General features: G+C 38.7%; 1 protein-coding gene across 1 annotated transcript; it reads left to right on the top strand.

Annotated features, from left to right (window-relative positions):
* Positions 1 to 15617: 15617 nt before the first annotated feature.
* On the top strand, positions 15618 to 16483 carry LOC136838895 (collagen alpha-2(I) chain-like). Its single transcript, XM_067104588.1, has 2 exons — positions 15618 to 15791; positions 15998 to 16483. The coding sequence occupies exons 1-2, from the start codon at positions 15618 to 15620 to the stop codon at positions 16481 to 16483; spliced, it is 660 nt and encodes a 219-aa protein (XP_066960689.1).
* Positions 16484 to 21134: the final 4651 nt, after the last annotated feature.

Below are 21134 nucleotides of genomic sequence, written 5' to 3'. Positions count from 1 at the left end.
GATCACTCTTTGTTCAGAGGAATCCTTTTGGGAACACTGAAGAGACATGCTTGGTGGCAAATATACATGTTTCTCTTTGGCACCTTTTAACAGGGCCTTCTGCACGTAATCTTCCAGAGACGGGGTCTGGTTTTTGAAAGAACCCCTTTAAAGGAGGGGGGGACGAGACCATTTCCACCCCAGTCCGTTGAGAACAGTGCTTTTTCCCAAGGGAAGACTTCCATTCCTGTGGTGTCTTTGAAGTCTGACCCTGACCAAACAATTCCAATTGGTATCCCCTCCTCCTCTATTTTTGCCCTTGATAGGCATTCCAGGGCATTGCTTTTCCTTTTCCTTTGTAAGAAAGTTTTTGAACCTTGTGAAAAGAATGTCCTTGTTCTGTTACTGTTGTTGTTGTCCTTCTGACCACCTACCTGTTTTTGAGGAAAGATTTGAGGTGACTGAAGGCTTATATGATTTTTTATCAAACAAGCCTTTTTTTGAGTTGAGTAAAGGGAAATTTGGGTTTTTTTGTTTCCTAATTTTTCCCTTTTCCCAGAAGAGCATACACTGTACAATTTTGTTGGTGTGCTTGCTCGTTGAGTTGTGTTACAACAGAATCCTCAAACACAGGTCCTTACAGAAGGGACTAGACTGTAATAAAGCAGTCACATTAGGAAGTGACTTGTTGGAGCCTTCCAGTGTTTCCATTCGTGCTTTTATCGCCAGTCTAGAAAGTCATAGAGTGCTTCCCATAGGGTTCTCATAAAACTTTTAGCCACAACAGCAAAAATTGTCCTGGAATCTTCTGGAAGCCTTTTTGGTGGCAACTTCTAACAAGGTGGAAGAGGTTAAAACAGCAAGGAGGTGGGTGGGTCCTAGCACGGAATTCTGATGAGGCTGTCTCATCTGAGATTCTTCTTATAGGAGTCCCAAATTGCTGAGCAGCAATATCTAAAGGGGCGTTTTTGCTTCAAAAAGGAGTTGAAGTGTTGCCCAGTCCTTTGGTGGAATTTTTCAAACCAGGATGACTGTGACAAATGGTTTTAGTTCTGCCATTAGCTCTTGTTTTTAGTTACTACATAATACTGAAAATTTGTCTTCACATGGTTAATTATTTTAAAAGTGAAGGGACAGAAGGCTGGAGGTACTTGGTGAGCTAGTTGAGTTTTATTCATGATGGGAGTATAGATCTACTTTCCTTTGATCTGGTAAAGGGTGTCATTAACAGCTTTTAATGCTGTAGGCACAGGTAAGAGAACTGTTTCTTTGTGGTTTCTCCATTTCCAGCAAAGGTGGAATCAGGCACCATTCTGTATCAGGGAATGCTGCCCTGTCTCTAAACTCCCCATGTACAACTTTGATCATGGTTTTGTCGTTAATTAGATACTTACCATTGGGGAAGAAAATGCACATTGAGGCGTATCACCAAGGATTATCAATATCATCAAGGGTGATGTTTGAGCACCTGTTATGTTTCTGAAGTTTTGTTGTCTGAACTGGCCATTTTGTTGGTTCCATTCGGAATTCTTAGATCCTTGTTTGGTCGTAAGTTTGTATCCACTCAAAATTTTCGTTACATGATGCGATACTTTTACACTTTGGAGTGTACATGACTGATTTATTTCCTCAATGTCTTGTTCAGAATCATGTAAAATATCCATTATATACTGCTGTTCTGTGGCAAGGGCATAATTTTTGATGTTGCTCATAATTTCCTTACGGAACTGATCAAATGTCACAAACTGTGTATACCTTTTGGGGAGCTTGCATAATCTGACTGAGCATCTGCAGCCAAACTGTAAGTGCCTGTTACCCAAAGGCAGAGGTTCTGGTGAGTTACTGTACCCTCTGAAAATGTAGTACATTTCATTGGGGTTAACTGGATCCAAGTATCCCTTTTTGGGGAAGGATCCTTTCAGCTTCTGAAAGCTGCATGGGGGATTGAATTCCTTTTGAAAGTTTCTCCCATGGTAAGCTGAAGGTAGTGTCCCTGGTCCTTCTTGGTTCAGCAAGGTCATTTCGGTAGCAATATCAGCTTCATATTCTTTTGTAAATGATGTCACCCCAAGTGAAGAACTTCTACATTTCCTCCGCAGGGTTTATCATCAACCTCCTCAGAAGTCCCAGTTGGTTTTGTTGCAATAGATCCTCTATTTGGGAATAAGGTTCAACTCTCAGATTTTTTCGGGCTTTTCCATCTGCCAAGAGATATAATCTCCCCAGCTCCCTTCAGAACCACAAGACCCATTGAAGCCCTGAAACGAGCTGTTTGTCCGGCCCATCAGTGGATGATCCCAAGAGGACACTTTCATCCATCAAGGCATTATCAGTGTTAGGCAAACTTCATATTTTTTGCAAGGACTTTGCGCAGGTCTACCTCGAGGCCAACTGGGACATGGAAGCACAGTTGGACACCTACATTTTTTCCCATAAACCTTGGAGATCAAGTCGGACTTGGAATGGTGGCTGTCCAAATGAAAGAACAAGTTTTATTAGAAACAGAACCTTTAGAATCAATTGTTTTTTGAAAGAAAGCAATTTACTTAAAAACTTTGGTGCTTCTCAACCTAGTTCACAACAAGACTGTTGTTGTCTTGTGGTAGTCCACTCAGACGTTATAAACAGCCCTAGTTATACTTGAACTGTTTTGGTTTTAGGTTTTATTTTCTCTCTGCCAGACATCAAGAGACTTTCTACTGTGGGTGAGATCAAAATTAAGCTATTCTAGTTACTTGACTATTCAGGGCAAACTAATTTGTTTAACAGACAAACAGCCTATTGTTTTAAAGGTCCTTTACCAAATGGACCTTTGATCCCTATGGAATCTAATGGAAACTAGAAGATCAGACATTGGACCTGTTTGCTACCTCAAGGAACCATTTTCCCTCACTTTTGTTCTAGGCCCTGGACCTTTTAGCCTGGGTAACAGATATGTTGCTGCAAGATTGATTTATCTGGTTTTGCCTTTCTGCAGCCTTCAACATTGTCAGGGAGTAATAAACAAGTCTTGGGCTCATCACAACATTACAATGACCCATGAGGGGGTTCTACCAACCTGTTATGGTTGTCTGGACTCTAAGTTTATATCACCTCCAAAAATAGGTCTACATAAGACAACCTCACTTCAAGAGATTACCCTAGAAAGGGTTGTTTACACTTGCACCTGACAAGCTTCAGATTCTTTTAGCCTTGTTAGGCAAAGGGTTTCCAGACATGCTGCAGAGGCTTTGGAAGATATAGGCTATATAAACTTAGCAATTTCTATCAGGCTAAGTGGCATTTTAGGGTGGGTGTGTTTGATACAAGCCCGTCTCTTCTTCTGAGACATCTTTGTATCCAAATTGGTTATTTCCTCCTTTATCTGATAGAGAGGCCAATAAATCTCTCTTCCTCCGCCATGAAGGTTATCACTATACTTAGCTCAGTGTTACAACATGAGCCTGGATAATTATTTCACAAACCCAGATGGTTACATGACCTCATCAAGTCCTTTGATACGCCTTTAAAGGAAGGAAGACCAGTCTCCTGGAACCTGGACTTAGTGTTGAAGTGGCTGAAAGGTCCTCTTTGAAATGACGTTCCTTTTGGAGAAACTTTACCCAGAAGACACTCTTCCTCATGGCCTTGGCTAGATTATATTAGATCATCCAAGCCATTGAGAAAAAGGGTAGGTTTTTCACAAGGAGATGCAATTTTCCTTTACCCTTAGATTTTCAGCCAAACAAGAACCATCCAAGCCCTGGCCCCATTCTTTCTCCATTAGGAACTTAACAGATATGTTGGCTCTGAGGAAGAAGAGAGAGTTCTTTGTCCTAAATTGGGCTTTCAAACCCAGATTATTGACAGGACCTTTTAGATGATCAGAGGGCCATCCAGTAACCAGGTCTGGTGTTCTGTCAAGAACCTGAAAATCGTGCCTTTAAGAAAGCATTGTCCTTCTTCGTGAAAGACTTCATTTTGTTTGACTCTCAGATTCAAAGGACATTTGAAAATTTTAAAGTAAAAGCTCATGATGTCAGGGCAGTCTCTAAAAATTAACTTTCAGGCAAATTTCCCTCACTTCCATTCTGAAAGTTGACCTAACTGAAGTGCTATGGAACCAATCTATTGTTCACTATTTGAAAGAATTTGGAACAGTGTTTGAAAATTGCAGTGCTGGGGCCAATATCAGTGACTGAGAATTTGTTGGTTGGAAGCATAGGAATCTTCTTTTTCCCACTATCCCAGATCTGAATTAAGGTGTTGAGTTTTCGGGAGCCAGGGTTACATTACCTGGAGCACCCAACCAGTCTCAGTGGATGGGTTGTGGTGTTTTCAGTGTTTGTGACAGTGTTGTCTGGTTGTTTTTTTATATTGATACTGTGCTCAGGGCTAAAGGCACTTGTGTGTTATAACAGCGATCAGATGCTATCTTCTGCTGCAAGGCTCAGAGAGTTAATGTAGTAAGCCCAAGCTCATCCACCAGGCCGTACAGGTTAAGAAGCACCAACCAAGCAAAATTTTTATTCCAAAAAAAGTCATTAAAATGCCTTAAGTTTTGTTCTGGAATAGAATGTGTCATAGTATCCCAATACAATCAGTGTGGGATTCATCTATGTATATAATTACTTGCTAAATTACTAACATAAAAATGACATTTTCAGCAAAAATAAGTTTCATATATACAAAACAAGTAATTACAGAAACAGAGCCCACCCAATGAATCCCTCTCATGGCAATAAGGGCAACAAACCTTAATGAGGTTACCTGCTAAGTCGTTTCCAGTATTTCTGTTAGTTGTTTTTGTCACTATACTAAATAATCTAGTGCTACCATGATTTTTTTTTTTAATAAAAGGCTGCTGAGATAATTATAAACTATAGCTATGCATTAGTTAAAAATTATATATGAAACTTAATTTTATTATGAATATTTAGTCCAGTCTTGCAATAACATAAAAAGCTTATGTCTTGGTTTGCAATATCACTCTCTTGGCAAGAAAATGGTTTGTCAATGTTGTCTGATTGCTTTGGAAGCTCTGCAAAACAGATTGCATATGTTTTAGCGCTAAAAGACCATGACTGTGACTTTCTGAATACTTATTTTGACAGGAAGAAAATAGCTGCTATTGGACTTTGAGTTATTCCAGTACAATTTATTATTATTATTATTATTATTATTCAGAAAATGAAACCTATTTAAATGGAAGAAGCCCACAGGTGCCATTGACTTGAAATTAGGCTTCCAAAGAATATGGTATTCATTAGGAAGAAGTAGGAGGAGGTGAAAGGAAATACATTAAAAAAATTAATAAATAGATAAAAATGTATTCAAATGCAAACATTATTAAAGTAATTATCAAATCTTCATTTTGAACTTTTGAACTAGTAGACATCCTCTGAGAGGCTGCACAGTCCAGCGTGCGAGGAATAAACAATCTTCAGAACTGAGAAGTCGACAGCAAAAACATTTGTTCATACTGGTGCTGCTGTTTTTAGAATCTGGTTGCCCTTGGCAAATAAAGGGGATCAGGGATCAGTTGTTTGAATGTTTCCAAAAGTCTCTGTTGAAATACAACTTATGAAAAAGTGACAAACTAGAGACCATCTGTCGATGGTCCATGTCATAACTGCTACTATTAGCGTTAAACAGAAACCTTTTTTGTAAACTACTGTATCTAAAGAGATGAATCACTGGAAGAAGCAGACATCCACACTGGAGAAGATAAATTGCTGGTTTTGACGTAAACATTTACACGGAGAACAGTATTTAGAAGAGGAAAATGCACAAACAACCTTTAAAACAGGTTGCATTGATTTCATCAGTGTGATAAACATATGAGGCCTTGCAAACAATACCTAACTTTTTGCACAGCATTTGAAAAATTTTCATTAGATGTTTCTCAATGGCACAGATGTGAGTCAAAAGTTGCACCTAGAATAGTTAAAACTTCAGACTCATTCAAAAAAGTTCCATCCCCTCAAGGGAGGATGGGATGGGAAATCTGGCGAGATCTGCTTATCAGTAGTGTGTTTGTTTTACTGGAGTTCAGCCTCTTACACTGCTGACTACACCATTCTGTTTGACGTTGATCCATGCCCCAGTTGAGGCTGATGGACAGCTTCATTTCTCATAAGTGAACACTTTACTACACCCACAAGTGTTGCACCATTGGCGTACTGACCACAATTGTTTTCCAGGCCAACAACCATATCAAGCCAGCAAAATGTTAAACAACTGTTTCTGGGACTCCAGGAGCTATGGAAACTCGGGAGAGGCCATGAAACATGGTAGTACAATGTTAGTAAAATTACCATTTTTGAGGAATTATAGTCTGTGCTGCCAAAGGACTACATCCAGTAGTCAGCCAGAGCAATTTTTCTTCACAGTATGGGAAGCAAATACCCAAGCTGACCATGGGGCACAATGAGTTACCAAGATTAGAGAAAGAGGAAGAGGGAGTCATAGTGAGAAGCAGCCTCATTTTTGAGATGGAGTAAAATCCTGGCCAACAGCTACAGCAGGCCATTAAGAACATACAAACTATTTCTAATTCAGTTCAATTCCTGTAGGTAAAAGTGGGAAGAGGTACATCAGGACGTCCATGAGGCATAGTTTGATGAAAAAGAAATTTCTATATTTCTTTTTAAATGACAGAGATTTACTGTGATGAAAGCCTTAATTTCATAAACCCTGGCCCCATAACTGGAGGCAGTGAGTTGAGAAGTATTATCATATATCATGCACCTGACTCCCTGGCTGAGTCATAAAGTTTGAGAGTGTTGAGGTAAATTTTCAAGATGATCCAATGTAGCCAGAACAAAAAGCATATTCAAGCCTTGTCCATCCTTCACACAACTCTATGGTTAAAAACAATTACATTACCCCTTTCTGAAGTTGTGGTCTTGCAAAGGTTTTTTTGGTGGCTCTTACAGACCAAAGAAGGCTATATCCATTTTGTTTTCAAGCTGAAGAGGCATTGATGGAATAATAAAATGAAGTTGCAGGATGAGGCTTGGAGGAAGTTGTCTGCATCTTCAGTTAAAAACAGGGAAATTTGCATCGGTATAGTTCTCGGTTAGCACTCTGCTACTCTGGGCCCTTGTTTGAGTCTCCGGCCTGCCAATGAAGAATTAGAGGAATTTATTTCTGGTGATAGAAATTCATTTCTTGGTATAATGTGGTTTGGATTCCACAGTAAGCTGTAGGTCCCATTGCTAGGTAACCAGTTGGTTCTTAGCCACGTAAAATAAGTCTTATCCTTTGGGCCAGCCCTAGGAGAGCTGTTAATCAGCTCAGTGGTCTGGTTAAACTAAGGTATACTTACTTTGTCTGCATCTTCACCATAGAGCAGCACAATACTTCCCTGGTTTGTTATTTTAGAACTTTTGTTATAGACAGCATGTAACTCATTGCTGAACTCAGACTAAAACTACTGAGAAATTGGTTTTCAGGATGAATGCCTTATTTGGAGCATCTTTCAGGGTTTTGTACAAGGGATAGGTGTTTTAACACCAGCAAAAGGTTCCAGAAAGATTGGCACTTTCAGCAAAGCTTATGGAAGAACCAATGTCAGTGCCCTTGTTCCATAGTGCCTGTGAGAGGGCAGAGCAGAAACCCATAATGGCAGTAACTGACAGCTTACACAGTTTCTACACGAAAAGAAGAAAAAGTCTGAGACCTGTTGGGTAGAAGCAGAGAGAAGAGCCCAGTCCTTCTACAACATGAGCTATAGAACAATGTCCACTTGAAGTGAAGCATAGTCTGTCTCCAGACTGCTTGCCTAGGTTGGAGATAACCTGACAAAGGCACATGTGGATAGCCTCCATGCATGAAAATACAGGAGGCTGAGATTCTGGTGGTAGAGTATTTCCGAAAGTGAGGTTGATAAAGGAGCTTCTTCAAATGTGGAAGGTCATTTTGGAGGTCCACTAGAAATGTAAGAAGGATTGGGAACTGGTCTTGCTGTATCTCTTATTGGGCTACAATGGTCTTGTGGACATTGCTGGTTTCAGTTTGTTAAACACTTGCTTGATTAAGATTTAAAATGCATGAACTTCCAGTAGATTGTCCCAGGTAGCCATAAAAGTGTGGCTTGCACATGATGCCTGGTCTGACAAGGTGGATCAGTAATTTGGAAGCTTGGGATTGTGGCTTGCAACAGACATATCTAATAAAGGCTCCTTTTATATGAGTAACTTACCAAGTAACTACATAGCTATTACGTTTCATTTATCAGCAGCTTAAATGTGAAAATTCGTGGTAGTGTTCCAATATTTTGGTGTAGGTAACTTGTCCCTCCCACGTTCGGGGAAGGATAGGTACAACACTACTAACGAGCCCAATTCGTTTCTGCTGGTTGACAGCTTAACATGGCGTTATTGCTGGTTGACAGCCTAACATGGTTGTTGATGTCAGCTTTCATTTGATTTAATATAATTCACTGAATGGTTTTCATCGTTGTTGGTGAAGTACTCTTTGTCTTCCAGCGATATCGCTAATTGTATTAGTTTATTTAGCTCGGACTTTTACCTTTTATTAAGATGTGTGACTCTAATTCTGCAAGAGGTCACTTTTTGCAGCAATCAGCTGCAATATCAGACTTACTTCTATTAAATATGACATACATTTGTTTTCAATGTACCAAAGACAAAATTACTCTTCAGTCTGGACTTGTGACGAATGGAAAGAGTGGGATCATGGGAAATGGAAAACTCTGACTAGTTATTTAGATAAGCTTTGAGAAGAACAGGCGAAGGAGAGTGACTGCTAAAGACTTGCTAGGAGTTTAGTTAGTCAGGGTTCTCCTGTTTTGCATGCCCTTCCGACTTCTGTAACTGCATTTTCCCTGAAAATGACCAGTCCTCCAACTTTACCTGTGACTCCTTTATCCAACTTCCAACCTTCTGAGACCCAATGCCATTGCCAGTCTAAGGAAGCCAGAATGGACCAGAAATTTGCTTTTCCGCCCAGCAGGTTAATTAACACTGTAGCTCAATAGGGGCTTCAGTGAAGGGCCTTATGGGTAAGTTTTTTCCTCAAGTAGGTTCCTTCACGTGGTGAGGGGGTAAGGGGCCCTGGCTTTTGTTCTTTGTTCTTTGAGAATAAGAGCCCGGCCCTGCCGGATCACCTACAAACCTTTCTATTTAAATGGCGTGGATATTTTCACTTTTACTACAAATTTCTTGGACCTGGTAAATAGGAAAAGGTATCATAGCTGGGATTGGGTTTATATCCGAAGCTAAATAGTGAGAACTGTGGTAGGACCATCAACTGCCCGATAATGTTCGGACCTGAGTTTTCAGGCGGAACTATTCTATTGAGGACTGGACCACGGATTCCAGGGGTCTAGTTCTGGGAATAGGACTCGGCATTCTGTCCGGTTTGCCCATAATGTGATTAGGTGGGGATGATTGTATTCTAGTAATGCTCTCAGTCCTATCAAGCAGGGTTGGCTTACACTTGAGCCACTCTAATCATGTTGTGCCATCCCCTTTGGGGTAGGGTAGGGATGCGGACATTTGGGAGTCAGTTCTCACTTGTGCCATTGGCAGAAGAATAAACCCATGAAAGGCTGATGATATCTTTTTTAAGGTTGTCAGGTTTATTTACTTTTTTTTTAATTTTTTCTCAATTTACTTGTCTTAATGCAAAGTTGTGTTAAAGATTCAAGTACCCCTGGACCCTTTGATGGTAGCGATTCGGCACAGTTGACGACTGCAGGAACCTCCTCTGACAACCTCTCTCTGGAAAAATCAGAAAAAAATACTAATGTAATTACACTGGAGCCTTATGCTCCAATGAAAAAACAAGCCAAAAAAAACCAAGTATCTTGACCCTAACATTGACTCACTTCGACTCCCTCTTTGGGAGTGGAAGTTGGTCAAGATTCCTAACATTAGAAACAGGAAAAAATATCACCATTGAAATTAGAAAACTTCTTATTGAATCGACATTCAACTACTGAAATGTCATTCAGACAAGTAAAAAGAACAGATGTGGTTGATAGAAACCACTACAAGAAATCAATCGGAAAATTACTTAAATATAAAAAATATTGATAATGTAAAAGTACATATTAAAAAAACATGACAATTTGAACAGTGTCCAGGGTACCATAGTACTCCCTGATAATGATGAACCAATAGAAAAGAATATATTGCTAGATTCCCTTAAAAAAGGTACAACAATATTCAAGATTGCGAAATTTACAACATAGCTAGTAGACAGAGTAATGAAAAATACTAAGAATAGCAAAGATAAAATTTGAAGGCCATGAATTACCCTTAAAAATAAAAATCTTAGGCCAAAGCAGAGAACTGAGACCGTATGTTCCTAAACCACTACAGTGCCAAAACTGTAGTATGTATGGACATACAAAAAAAATTGCCATAATACATCTGTATGCGTATACTGTGGATCTGACAAACATGCCACACAGTGGAAGTGTGGTGAACCAAAATGTGAACTGTGAACAAAATCACCATGCAAGATCTAAGGAATGTATATATTATATATACAATACTGAATTGAAATTACTTCAGGAAAGGACAGGAATGCCTATAAAAGAGGCCAAATTAGAATTGCTAAAAGTTAGAGGAATGCATGATCCTGCTAAGAAACGAACTTTTCTGCAGCAATAAGATCAAACAAAGAAACAAAAGTGGAAATAAATAAGAATAACAAAACCCTGGTAGATCAGTCTCAAAGAAAATAACCACTTTGCAAGAAGAAACCAATATAGGAAAGGACCAAGAAATGTATACAAATCTTTGCTCAAATTCATTTGAGATTTTAAGAGAAATAGAATCACTAGAAGACAATACAAGCACCATAGAAATATTAAAAGATAGTTCTGATGAATTAGAAACTAAAGAAAAAGAGACCTTTAGAGAGAACTCCACCCAAGACCAACAAAAAACCAACTATTATTAGAGATACATCCATTAAAATTTCTAGGAGACCCCAAGAAAGAACATAAACCAAAATGATAAGAAAATACCTTTGTCTCCTAAAGTAATAATAAAACCAATGGAAACAGATACCCAGAACATCAAAGAAATAGTAGAGGAACAAACTATTGACAAAAATGATTATGTGATGGGAGAAGAGATTACCCCATCACCAACAATAGGTACAACAAGAGTAAATGAAAAGACACATGAAAACACATGTGGATGTAATGAATGCTTCATTGAACTGTGCAACAAAAATGAAAGCATAACAAAAGACAGTTTAACAAACACTATACGAAATTTTATAAGTTACAGAAATAAAGAAACTACTAGTTTAGACACTCACGAAAAGGGCTGTATGTGCATTGGACACATAATGTCCTATAAAGAAAAACAGATAAATATTGTAAATAGGATTTTAGAAAAATGCAGATTGATGATCCACAAAAAGAAAATAACACTTGAACACACTAACGTTATACTTTCAATAATTATATTATACAATGGAACGTAAATGGTCTACAGACCAGATTACATTTGGGAGAAATACAACGATTACTAAAGGAATATGAGCCAATGATAATATGTTTACAACATGTCAACAAAACAATACCAACAATAGGTAAATATACCTTAGTATCTACATCTCAGAGAAGAAGAAGGAAATTTAGGTACTGCTATATATGTACATAACAAAGTATGTTATGACATAGTACCTGTAAATTTCACTGACTTGCAAATATCAAGTATTAAAATACGAATAAAAAATGATAATTACATAATTTATAACTTATATAACCAACCTAATAAAAGTTACGATATTGATAAACTTAAAGATTTACTTAACAATACCAAGGAACCTACATTAATAGTAGGTGATTTTAACGCCCACAACCCAATATGGGACTGTCATTGTACAAACTCAAATAGAACAGGTAGTAAAACAGAAGAGTTCATTGATTCCAACAACATATGCTGTATAAATGACGACGAAATTAGCACATATTTTTCAAAAACACATGGAACATTTTCCTCAGTAGACTTAACTTTATGTACAACAAGCATAGTTGACAGATTGGATTGGAATACAGTTGATGACTTGCACACCAGTGATCATTTCCCAATATTAATTTCCTTATTGCAAAATAATCCTGCAAAACATGTCCCTCACTATAACATCTATAAAGCAGATTGGGAGCGATATGAAATGCACACTAGAAATATCCCACAGTTTGAATATTTAAAAGATCATAATGAAACTAATAAATTTCTTGTTGATTTTATTAAAAATGCTGCTGATAAAGCAATACCAAAGTCAAAACCCCATCCAACAAAACACAAAGTCCCTGGTGGTCTGATGAGTTAACAGAATTAATAAATATGAAACACTCAATAGGGGAGACGATTAGATAATTTGAATAGAAAGTTCAATAAAATGAATAAAACATTACCGATATTAGAAAGAACTTTACAAAAAATGACTGTTTTAGTACTAGAAATTGATACATTAAAACCTGTATACAACAAATTATCTGCAAAATTTAAAAAGAAGTAATTCAAGGAAGAATCATTTCATGGAGGAAATACGTATCAGATCTCTAATAATACTCCCATACAAAAATATGGGAAAATTCAGGAAAATAAATGGTACCCATGTCAAACCACCTAGACATGCCATATTAAAAGATGGGAAAAGAACACTTGATCCAAAAGAAATAAGTAATATAATGGGAGAAAATTTAGCAAATGTAAGTAGTGATAAGAATTTAGATGAACACTTCCGCACAAAAAAATAAAATAGAATTAATAACAATAAATTTTGAAACAATTGAAGATATATATTATAATAGAAAATTTAGTATGTCAGAGATGGAATATGCTCTTCGAACAGCAATAAATCTGCTCCTGGAGGTGACAATATTTGTTTTGAGATGATCTGCCATTTAGCACCTTTGACAAAGTCATACTTATTAGAGTTTTATAATCATTTATGGCTTTGAAATTTATTTCCAGATGATTGGCGTAAAGCTATAATAATTCCAATCCCCAAACCTGGAAAGGATCCCAGCAATGTAAATAATTACAGACCAATTTCTTTAACAAGCTGCTTATGCAAATTGTTAGAGAAGTGGTAAATGCTCGACTAACATGGCACATTCGAGAAAATAAAATTTTAACTCCCACTCAGTTTGGGTCTCAGTGTAACAGATCACATTGATTCTCTCTGTAACTTAGAAGACCATATACGTAGAGGTTTTGAACGAAAACAAATTACTGTAGCTGTCTTTTTTGACATTGAAAAAGGCATACGATACTACATGGAGGTATGCTATATTAAAACTTTACAAAACAACAACATCCGTGGACATTTACCTAGGTTTATACAGAACTTTTGACAAACCGCAGTTTTCAGGTGAGTATTGATGATGATCTGTCTAGAACATTTCCACTTGAAAATGGTGTTCCACAGGGAAGCGTCCTTAGTGGAACACTGTTTACTTTAGCAATTAATGATATCAGTAAAAATCTACCTATTGGCATTAAAAGTAACCTATACATGGATGATTTTGCCATATATTATTCAGCATCCCGAATAAAACATGCAGAACGAATCATTAATAAGAGCATAGTAAAAATAGATGAATGGGCCTCATCTGTAGGCTTTAAATTTTCCATAGATAAAACTCAAGCAATCATGTTTTATAAAATAAAAAGTGGAAAAAAGGTGAAGAAATAGATTTAAAAATCAAAAACCATAGTATACCAATTGGCCAAACAGCAAAATTTTTGGGATTAGTATTTGATACCCACTTGAACTGGAGAGCCCACATTACATATGTAAAATCTAAAAGTAAAAGAGCATTAAATCTAATTAGAAAACTATCGAACACTACTTGGGGAGCCGATAGACATACCTTTACTGTGCTGTATAAGGCAACAGTTCTGTCCATCATTGATTATGGAAGAAGTATATGGCTCAGCATCTGACGCAGTTCTGAAAATGTTAGACCCTGTTCACAATGAAGGCCTTAGAATATGCTCAGGAGCCTTTAGATCATCGCCAAAATCATTGCTACAAGTTGAATGTGGTGAACTGCCTCTGTCTCTCCATAGAGAGCTAGTAACAATGAAAAGTGCTTTAAGAATTCAAACTAGTGATTCTCCAACAAAAAAATTATTTGAATTAAGAGATGTATTTATAAACAACCATCCACCACCTTTCCCAATTAGAGCTAAAAGATTGTTTGAGTCGCTGAATATAAATATACAAGTGCCTGTAATAGTAAAATCACCTCCTCTCTGGACAATGAATAAAATGAGAATTTGCACACACCTCAAGTATTTATCAAAAGTAACTCGTATACAACAGAACACCATAGACAGCATACAATAGAGCATATAAACCGAAAAGGTCCACATTATGCAATATATACAGATGGATCTAAATCAGAACACGGAGTAGGATATGCTGCAGTGTCCCAAGACAAAACTTATCAGTTCTCCTGCCCAATAATGCTTCTGTATTTACAGCAGAATTGTATGGAATTGCATCAGCTATAAAAATAATTAAAGAATCATCATTCAATAATTTTGTGATTTTCAGTGATTCAAGAAGCGCTATAGAAGCTATTCAAAGTTACAAATATAATAATAATATAGCACAACAAATTAAATTATATCTCCATAAATTATATAATAATGGAAAAAATGTAGAAATATGTTGGATCCCTGCGCATGTAGGGATCAAAGGAAATGAAGAAGCAGACAAAGCAGCTAAAGCAGCAACTCACATGACAAGATCAAATGTGAATATCCCTGTTACAGATTATGTAACTCACATAAAAATGGGTATCATAAATAAATGGCAACATATATGGGATGAAGAACCTGAAAGTAATAAACTGAAAGAATTAAAACCTAATGTTAAAAATGGAGTTCATCATATCAGAGAGAGAGACACGCACAAGTAATTTTAACACGCCTCAGAATAGGCCATACTCGTCTGACACATGGGCACTTAATGAGCAGCCCACATGGCCCGGCTCCTGAGTGCTCAGAATGCAGAGTAATAATAACGGTCAGACATGTGTTATGTGAATGTCCAAAGTATGACCGACAACGAATGTCTACTTTTTGGAAATAGGTCAGTGAAAGAAATTTTGTCAGAATCTTTCACATTTTCAATCATTCCAATTATGATGTTCTTGAAGAACTGTAATTTAATTAACAAAATATAAAAATAAGTAAATAATAAAAATATGAAAATCCTTTTAACATTTGAATTTTACAAAAAGAATTTTTAAAATTTTGTTTAATTTATATTCTGAATATTAATATACCGTTTTAGTATGTATGTAAGGAAGTCTGAGTAAATGTATTTATTGTATGAGAGCATGTGCCTATGTGCAGTTTTTAATTTCATTTTAATTCATTCATCTTAGTATTGATGATCTATTGGGTCCTAGCGCTTGACTTCAGGCCTAGACCTAGTATTTTAATCAAATCCTTCGGGCCAGCCCTATGAGAGCTGAAAGTCAGCTCAGTGGCCTGGTTAAACTACTTTAATAATAACATGGGTAAGTTTAGTGCCAGTGATCACGGTGCAAGTGTTGTGTCATTGGAGGAGGTGGCTACTCTCTCACTGATGCTCCTAGACGAAGGTCCCTGTCAAACTCCCCTAAACCTGGGAGGAGGCAAACCATGAGTCTGAGGGAGGTCGGTGGGGTTTGCCCACGGGTAGTCACCCCCTCAACTGAGCCTGTTGTTCGAGATTCCCAGGACTTGGTGGACAGCCGCTGGAAAGGCATCCATGTCGGAGTTCATGCCCTTTCATCAAGTGATTCGGATTCTGGATCCGACGAATCCAAGTGCAAAGTGGGTCAGAAGCGCAGTTGGCGCTTTAAAAGTGCATCCAGGCCTGAAAAGGCTGATGTCCACGGCTGATTCTGAATTTCCAATCCCATGCAAGTGGACCAGAGATCGGGATTAGAGTCCCAAACCATCATGTAGTTTTTGGGATGATCCACCTAATGCTTTGCCTGCAGCGTCTGTGTCGGTGTCAGTTTTTGTCGCCCAAGTAGGTCTCCAAGAAATACGTAGATCGTGCTTCAGGATCCAAGCATCCAGTGGGATCCAGTGGATCCAGTTTAGTGGGAGCTGGAGGATCCAAGTATGTAGTGGAGTCTGAGGGATCCAGGCATGTAGTGGGATCCGATGGATCCAGGCATGTAGTGGGATCCGATGGATCCAGGCATGTAGTGGGGTCTGAGGGATCCAAAGATCTGTCGGGATCCAAGGAATCCATTCGTCCAGTGGGATCTGAGGGATCCATTCATCAAGTGGGATCTGCAGGATCCAAGTGTTTAGTGGGATCCAAGGGATCCAAGCACACAGTGGGATCTAGAGGATTCAATGCACCTGTGGGATCAGATCAACACATAGTTCATGCATGGTCGTCAGTGTGCGCTCACTCCCCTTCTGAACTGGCACCAACCTCATCCAGGCATCCAGCACCACACACCACTTCTCATTCGGTTCAGGATCTTTCTCTAGAACTGATTCAGTGATGCTTAGACAGCATTCTAGATCTGTTATGCAGACTGACAGTGACTCATGAGCCTGAGGGTTTGGCCCATTCACCCATTTTGTCTGAAGAAGAGGACGTAGAACAGGATCAGCCTTCTTCAGCCTATGCTTCTCTTTTGAAGTAGTTCTTGTTTTGCTTCCCGGACTTCTTTTCACCAGTGACTCCATCTTTGTCCAGTTCGACTTTTTGATGAAACAGCCTGCGGAAGCTTCTAGGCTGCCTAAGATGGTTCTATCTTCGTCTTCAAAGAAAGCTCTGTCAGGCATTGAGAGCGGCTGACAGAAAAGAGGGATCTTGGGAAAGCAGTATTTTGCACTCCTCTTTCTCATTTATCTAAGAGGAGGCCCCGTCGTTGAGAGTTTCTGGCTCCTCCCAGGGGTATTTCTCCAGTTTAATTGATTCATCGCAGAGATCTGCTTTCTCCTCATCCAAGATCTCATTCATGACTTAAGAACTCGATCATTTGATCAAGGATATCTTTAAGGTCTTCTGGATCGTAAGTTATCTAGATTGGACTGTCTGACCCTTAGCGAAGAAAATAGAAGACTGTACCATTCTCCAAGATAACTTCCCTACAGTCTGGCTGGGAGTGCTCTCATGCGCAGATAAGGCGATTAGGGATGGATCCCAGGAGCTGGCAGCCTTGTTCGCGGTGGGAGAGCTTAAGAAGTGAGAACAGTGGTATTCACTCACTTCTAAAGGGGACACTCCTTCCCAGAGATATGCACTTCTTTTTGCTCCTTTAGATCAGCATAGTCTCTTTCCCCATGCCACAGTAGAGCATATCGCAGTGGAGTTGCAAAAGAAATCTCAAGATTTATTGGCTCAGTCCACCAAACATCCAAAGGAGTCTGGACGTTCTTCATCTTCCTCATCTTTTGCGCCCAGAACGGTTTCACCTCTACAGCAGGCATTTCGAAGTGGTAGAGGCAGATTCCAGCCTTGTTCTCGAGCATATTCTAACACGTTCGACCAATCAGGAAATCAGCAGTCAAACCTTCCTCTTGCAAGTGAGGATACCATCCTCTGTGTACCAGTGGGGCCCAGGCTTCTACATTTTTGGAGCAAGTGGGAGGATAAAAATGTGGAACCTTGGATTTTAGAGGTGATCAGAGAAGGATATTCCATCCCGTTCAGGGAGAATCCTCCCTTAGTGTCCTCTCCTATCTACTTGGCAGCCTACTCTTTAGGCTCAGAGAGGTATTTGGCCCTGTCACGAAAAGTCTCATCTCTGCTCACCAAGAGGGTTATAGAAATAGTCAAAGATGTCAGCACGCGGGGTTTTACAACCGCCTGTTCGTCATCCCAAAGTTAGGAGGTTGGAGACCTGTCCTGGATGTCAGTGCTCTGAATTTCTATGTTCAAACTACAAAATTCAAAATGGAAACCACCCATTTAGTTCTGTCTTCCATCCATCAAGGGGATTGGATGGCAACTACAGTCATACCCCGAACTTATGCGAAGTTAGGTTCCAGAACCCCTCGCGCAGGACGAATTTTTCGCTTAAGTTTGGCACAGTAAAAAAATGCAAAGAAATGCATATTTCTAAAGTTTAAACATTAATGTGACCCTAATCATGCTCCCAAATTATTAAGCTAACTTTTAAAGGAAATTAAAGTCACTGTAATTTCATTTAAAAGTTAGCCTCAAGTACATTCTATTTTTTAAAAAAGAAATAATAGTTGACATAAAAATAGAGTTGGAAGAGAATTTCTGTCTCCCTCCCCTTCCAACTGATCTATATGTAGAAGTCTTCTCAACCTCTTTTTAATGATCTCTTTAATCTCATTCTCTTTGTTCTGAAATGCTTTTTCATGAAGTGTTCTTTATTTTGACTAATACAACTCGTAGTTATTATGTGTCTGTGTTTTAGAACATATTTGCCACACTAACGCATTTACACTTTGTAGATGGTACAGGTAAATTTAGATCAATTTAAACTATCTGCTGTACAGGTAAAGACGTATAGAGAAATAATAAGTTGTAAAAGTGTGTGAGCTCTATGAGAGAGAGAGAGATTAGGGTTGTCCTTACTTAAGAGAGTGAAATCATCAATTATTACGGACACTGAGAGAATAACGTGAGAGAGAGAGATTGTCCTTACTTGAAATATCAGAAACTAACTTTTAAATGAAATTAAAATTACTGTAATTTCATTTCAAAGTTAGCTTAATACATTACCCTTAAAAAAAAGAATAAATGGTTGACGTAAGAATATAGGAGAGTAAGTATACTATTTCTCTCCCCCCATTCCACCGATCTATTTTTAGAAGTCTTCTCAACCTTGTTTTTAAAAACTTCTTTATTCTGTCTCTTTCTCTTTGTTCTGAAATGCTCTGTGTCTCTGTTTTAGAATGGCGCATTTACAGTTTGTAGACGGTACAGGTAAAATTAGATCAATTTAAAAATATCTACTGTAAAGGTGAAGACATACAGAGAAACAGTAATACGTAGGTTGCGCTAACTACGGATGAGAGAGAGAGAGAGAGAGAACAGTTGTCTTTACTTAAGAGGGTGAAATTTTTTATGAATTATTACGGACAGAGAGAGAGAGAATTACGTAAGAAATCTTTTACCCGCTTATCAGCAACGCTCCCCTTTCTTGTCATGTTCAGGTGACATTTCTGACAGCTTTGTGTTCGAGCTGCTTCTCAAAAGATGAGGGAATGAATTTGTTTGTTTAAAATACATATCACATACAAATTTTGTAGTAACAGTTATATTATTATTATTATTATTATTATTAGTATTTGAAAATTAGTATTTGTTATTAGGTAAAAAATTTATTTATCATACAAAACAAATAAACATATACATGTACCATAAGAATTCTCCCATCTCAGTAAAAGAAAGAGAAAGAGAGAGAGAAATTATTTCCTTTATTAATTGTTATTCAATTTACACATTAAAGCCTGAAAACTTGTAAATTACATAAAAAATTAAACACAAATACTTTTGCAGGGTTTCTCAGTATTCGCAAATGTTCGCGTGTGTGTGAAAAACTTGTGTCTGACAATTAGTTAGGTTCCAATGAAAAGTTTGTGTGTTTGTGAATTCATGCAACTCGAATTGCGCAAGTTTAGGGTATTACTGTATAGACATGCAGGACGCATATTTCCGCGTTCCAGTCCACCCAGAAGCCAGGAAGTATCTGCTGTTTGTGTTCCAGGACAAGGTCTTCCAATTACGAGAGCTGTGCTTTGGACTATCGACAGCCCCTCAAGTTTTTACCTGTGTCCTCGCCCTATTAGCAAAGTGGCTACGTCTCATGGGGATCAACATTTGTCTCTATCTAGACGGCTGGCTCATTGGAATCAAGTTGCATGGAGGACCTCAGAAAGACACTTCCGTTAGCCCAAGAGTTGGGCCTGTTGATAAACCTAGACAAATCCCAATTAGTCCCGAGTCATTTGATTCTATATTTGGGAATGAAGATCAACTCTTGGACTTTTTGGGCTTTTCCGTCCAACAAGAGAATCCAAGCCTGCATTTGGACAGTTCAGAGTTTCCTCTCGCCCGTCATGCTCAGCTAATGAGTGGATGAGTTTACTGGGAACACTCTCATCCATAGAAAAGTTCGTTCCATTAGGGAGACTTCTCACAAGGGTGTTACAGTTTTTTCTAAAGGCCAGTTGGCAGAGGAAGATTCTTCCAGACTCGTTTGTTTTCCCGATCACTCCGAGATCAAGGAGGACCTTCGGTGGTGGTTTGTAACAGGAAGATTTGCAGAAGGTAAATCTGTACACCCTCTGAGCCCCAACCTCACATTATATTCAGGCACATCAGATCTGGGTTGGGGGCTCTGCTAGTAAAAAGGAAGTTTCAGGGACATGGTCACAACCCAAGAGAGAACTTCATATCAGTGTGAAGGAGCTGAAGGCAATACACTTAGCCCTTTAGCACTTTGCAACAGCAACTTTCAACTCTTCAGTCATAGTCCACTCGGACAATACGACAGCTCTGGCCTACGTAAAGAATCAGGGAGGGACCCACTCCTTTTCTCTGTATCAAGCGACCAGAGATCTTCTTATCTGGTCACAAGAAAACCAAACCAAGATTGTTACCCGCTTTATACAGGGCAAACTAAATGTCATAATGGACGAATTAAGTTGTTGCAAACAGATCCTACCCACAGAATGGACACTGAATCCGCAGGTATGCACCGACTTGTGGAAACGGTGGGGAAAGCTGTTGGTAGATCTATTTGCAATGTCAAGGAATCACCGACTTCCTTTGTATTGCTCGCCAGCCTTGGACCCTCTCGCGTGGGCAATGGATGTGATGCTCCAGGACTGGTCAAACCTGGACGTCTATGCCTTCCCACCATTCAGCATGGTGAGAGACGTAATCAACAAATTTCTCTTACGTGACAACATGTTGATGACTCTGGTAGCTCCTTTTTGGACACTGAAGGAGTGGTTTCCAGATCTCCTCAATCTCCTGGTAGATTTCCCAAGACTATTTCCACAGCTACGAAATCTACTCAAGCAGCCGCATTTTCACCAGTAAGCAGCCGCATTTTCACCAGTTCCATCAAAGACTAGCCACTCTCGCTCTGACAGGCTTCAGACTGTCAGGAAGCTTGTCAGAGCAAGAGGCTTTTCGAGATCAGCTGCAGAAGCAATTGCAAG

The sequence above is a fragment of the Macrobrachium rosenbergii genome, chromosome 5, assembly GCF_040412425.1.
Source record: "Macrobrachium rosenbergii isolate ZJJX-2024 chromosome 5, ASM4041242v1, whole genome shotgun sequence".
NCBI lineage: Eukaryota > Metazoa > Arthropoda > Malacostraca > Decapoda > Palaemonidae > Macrobrachium > Macrobrachium rosenbergii.
The sequence above is the reverse complement of the archived record's forward strand: the minus strand, read 5'-3'. Positions and strand labels throughout refer to the sequence as shown.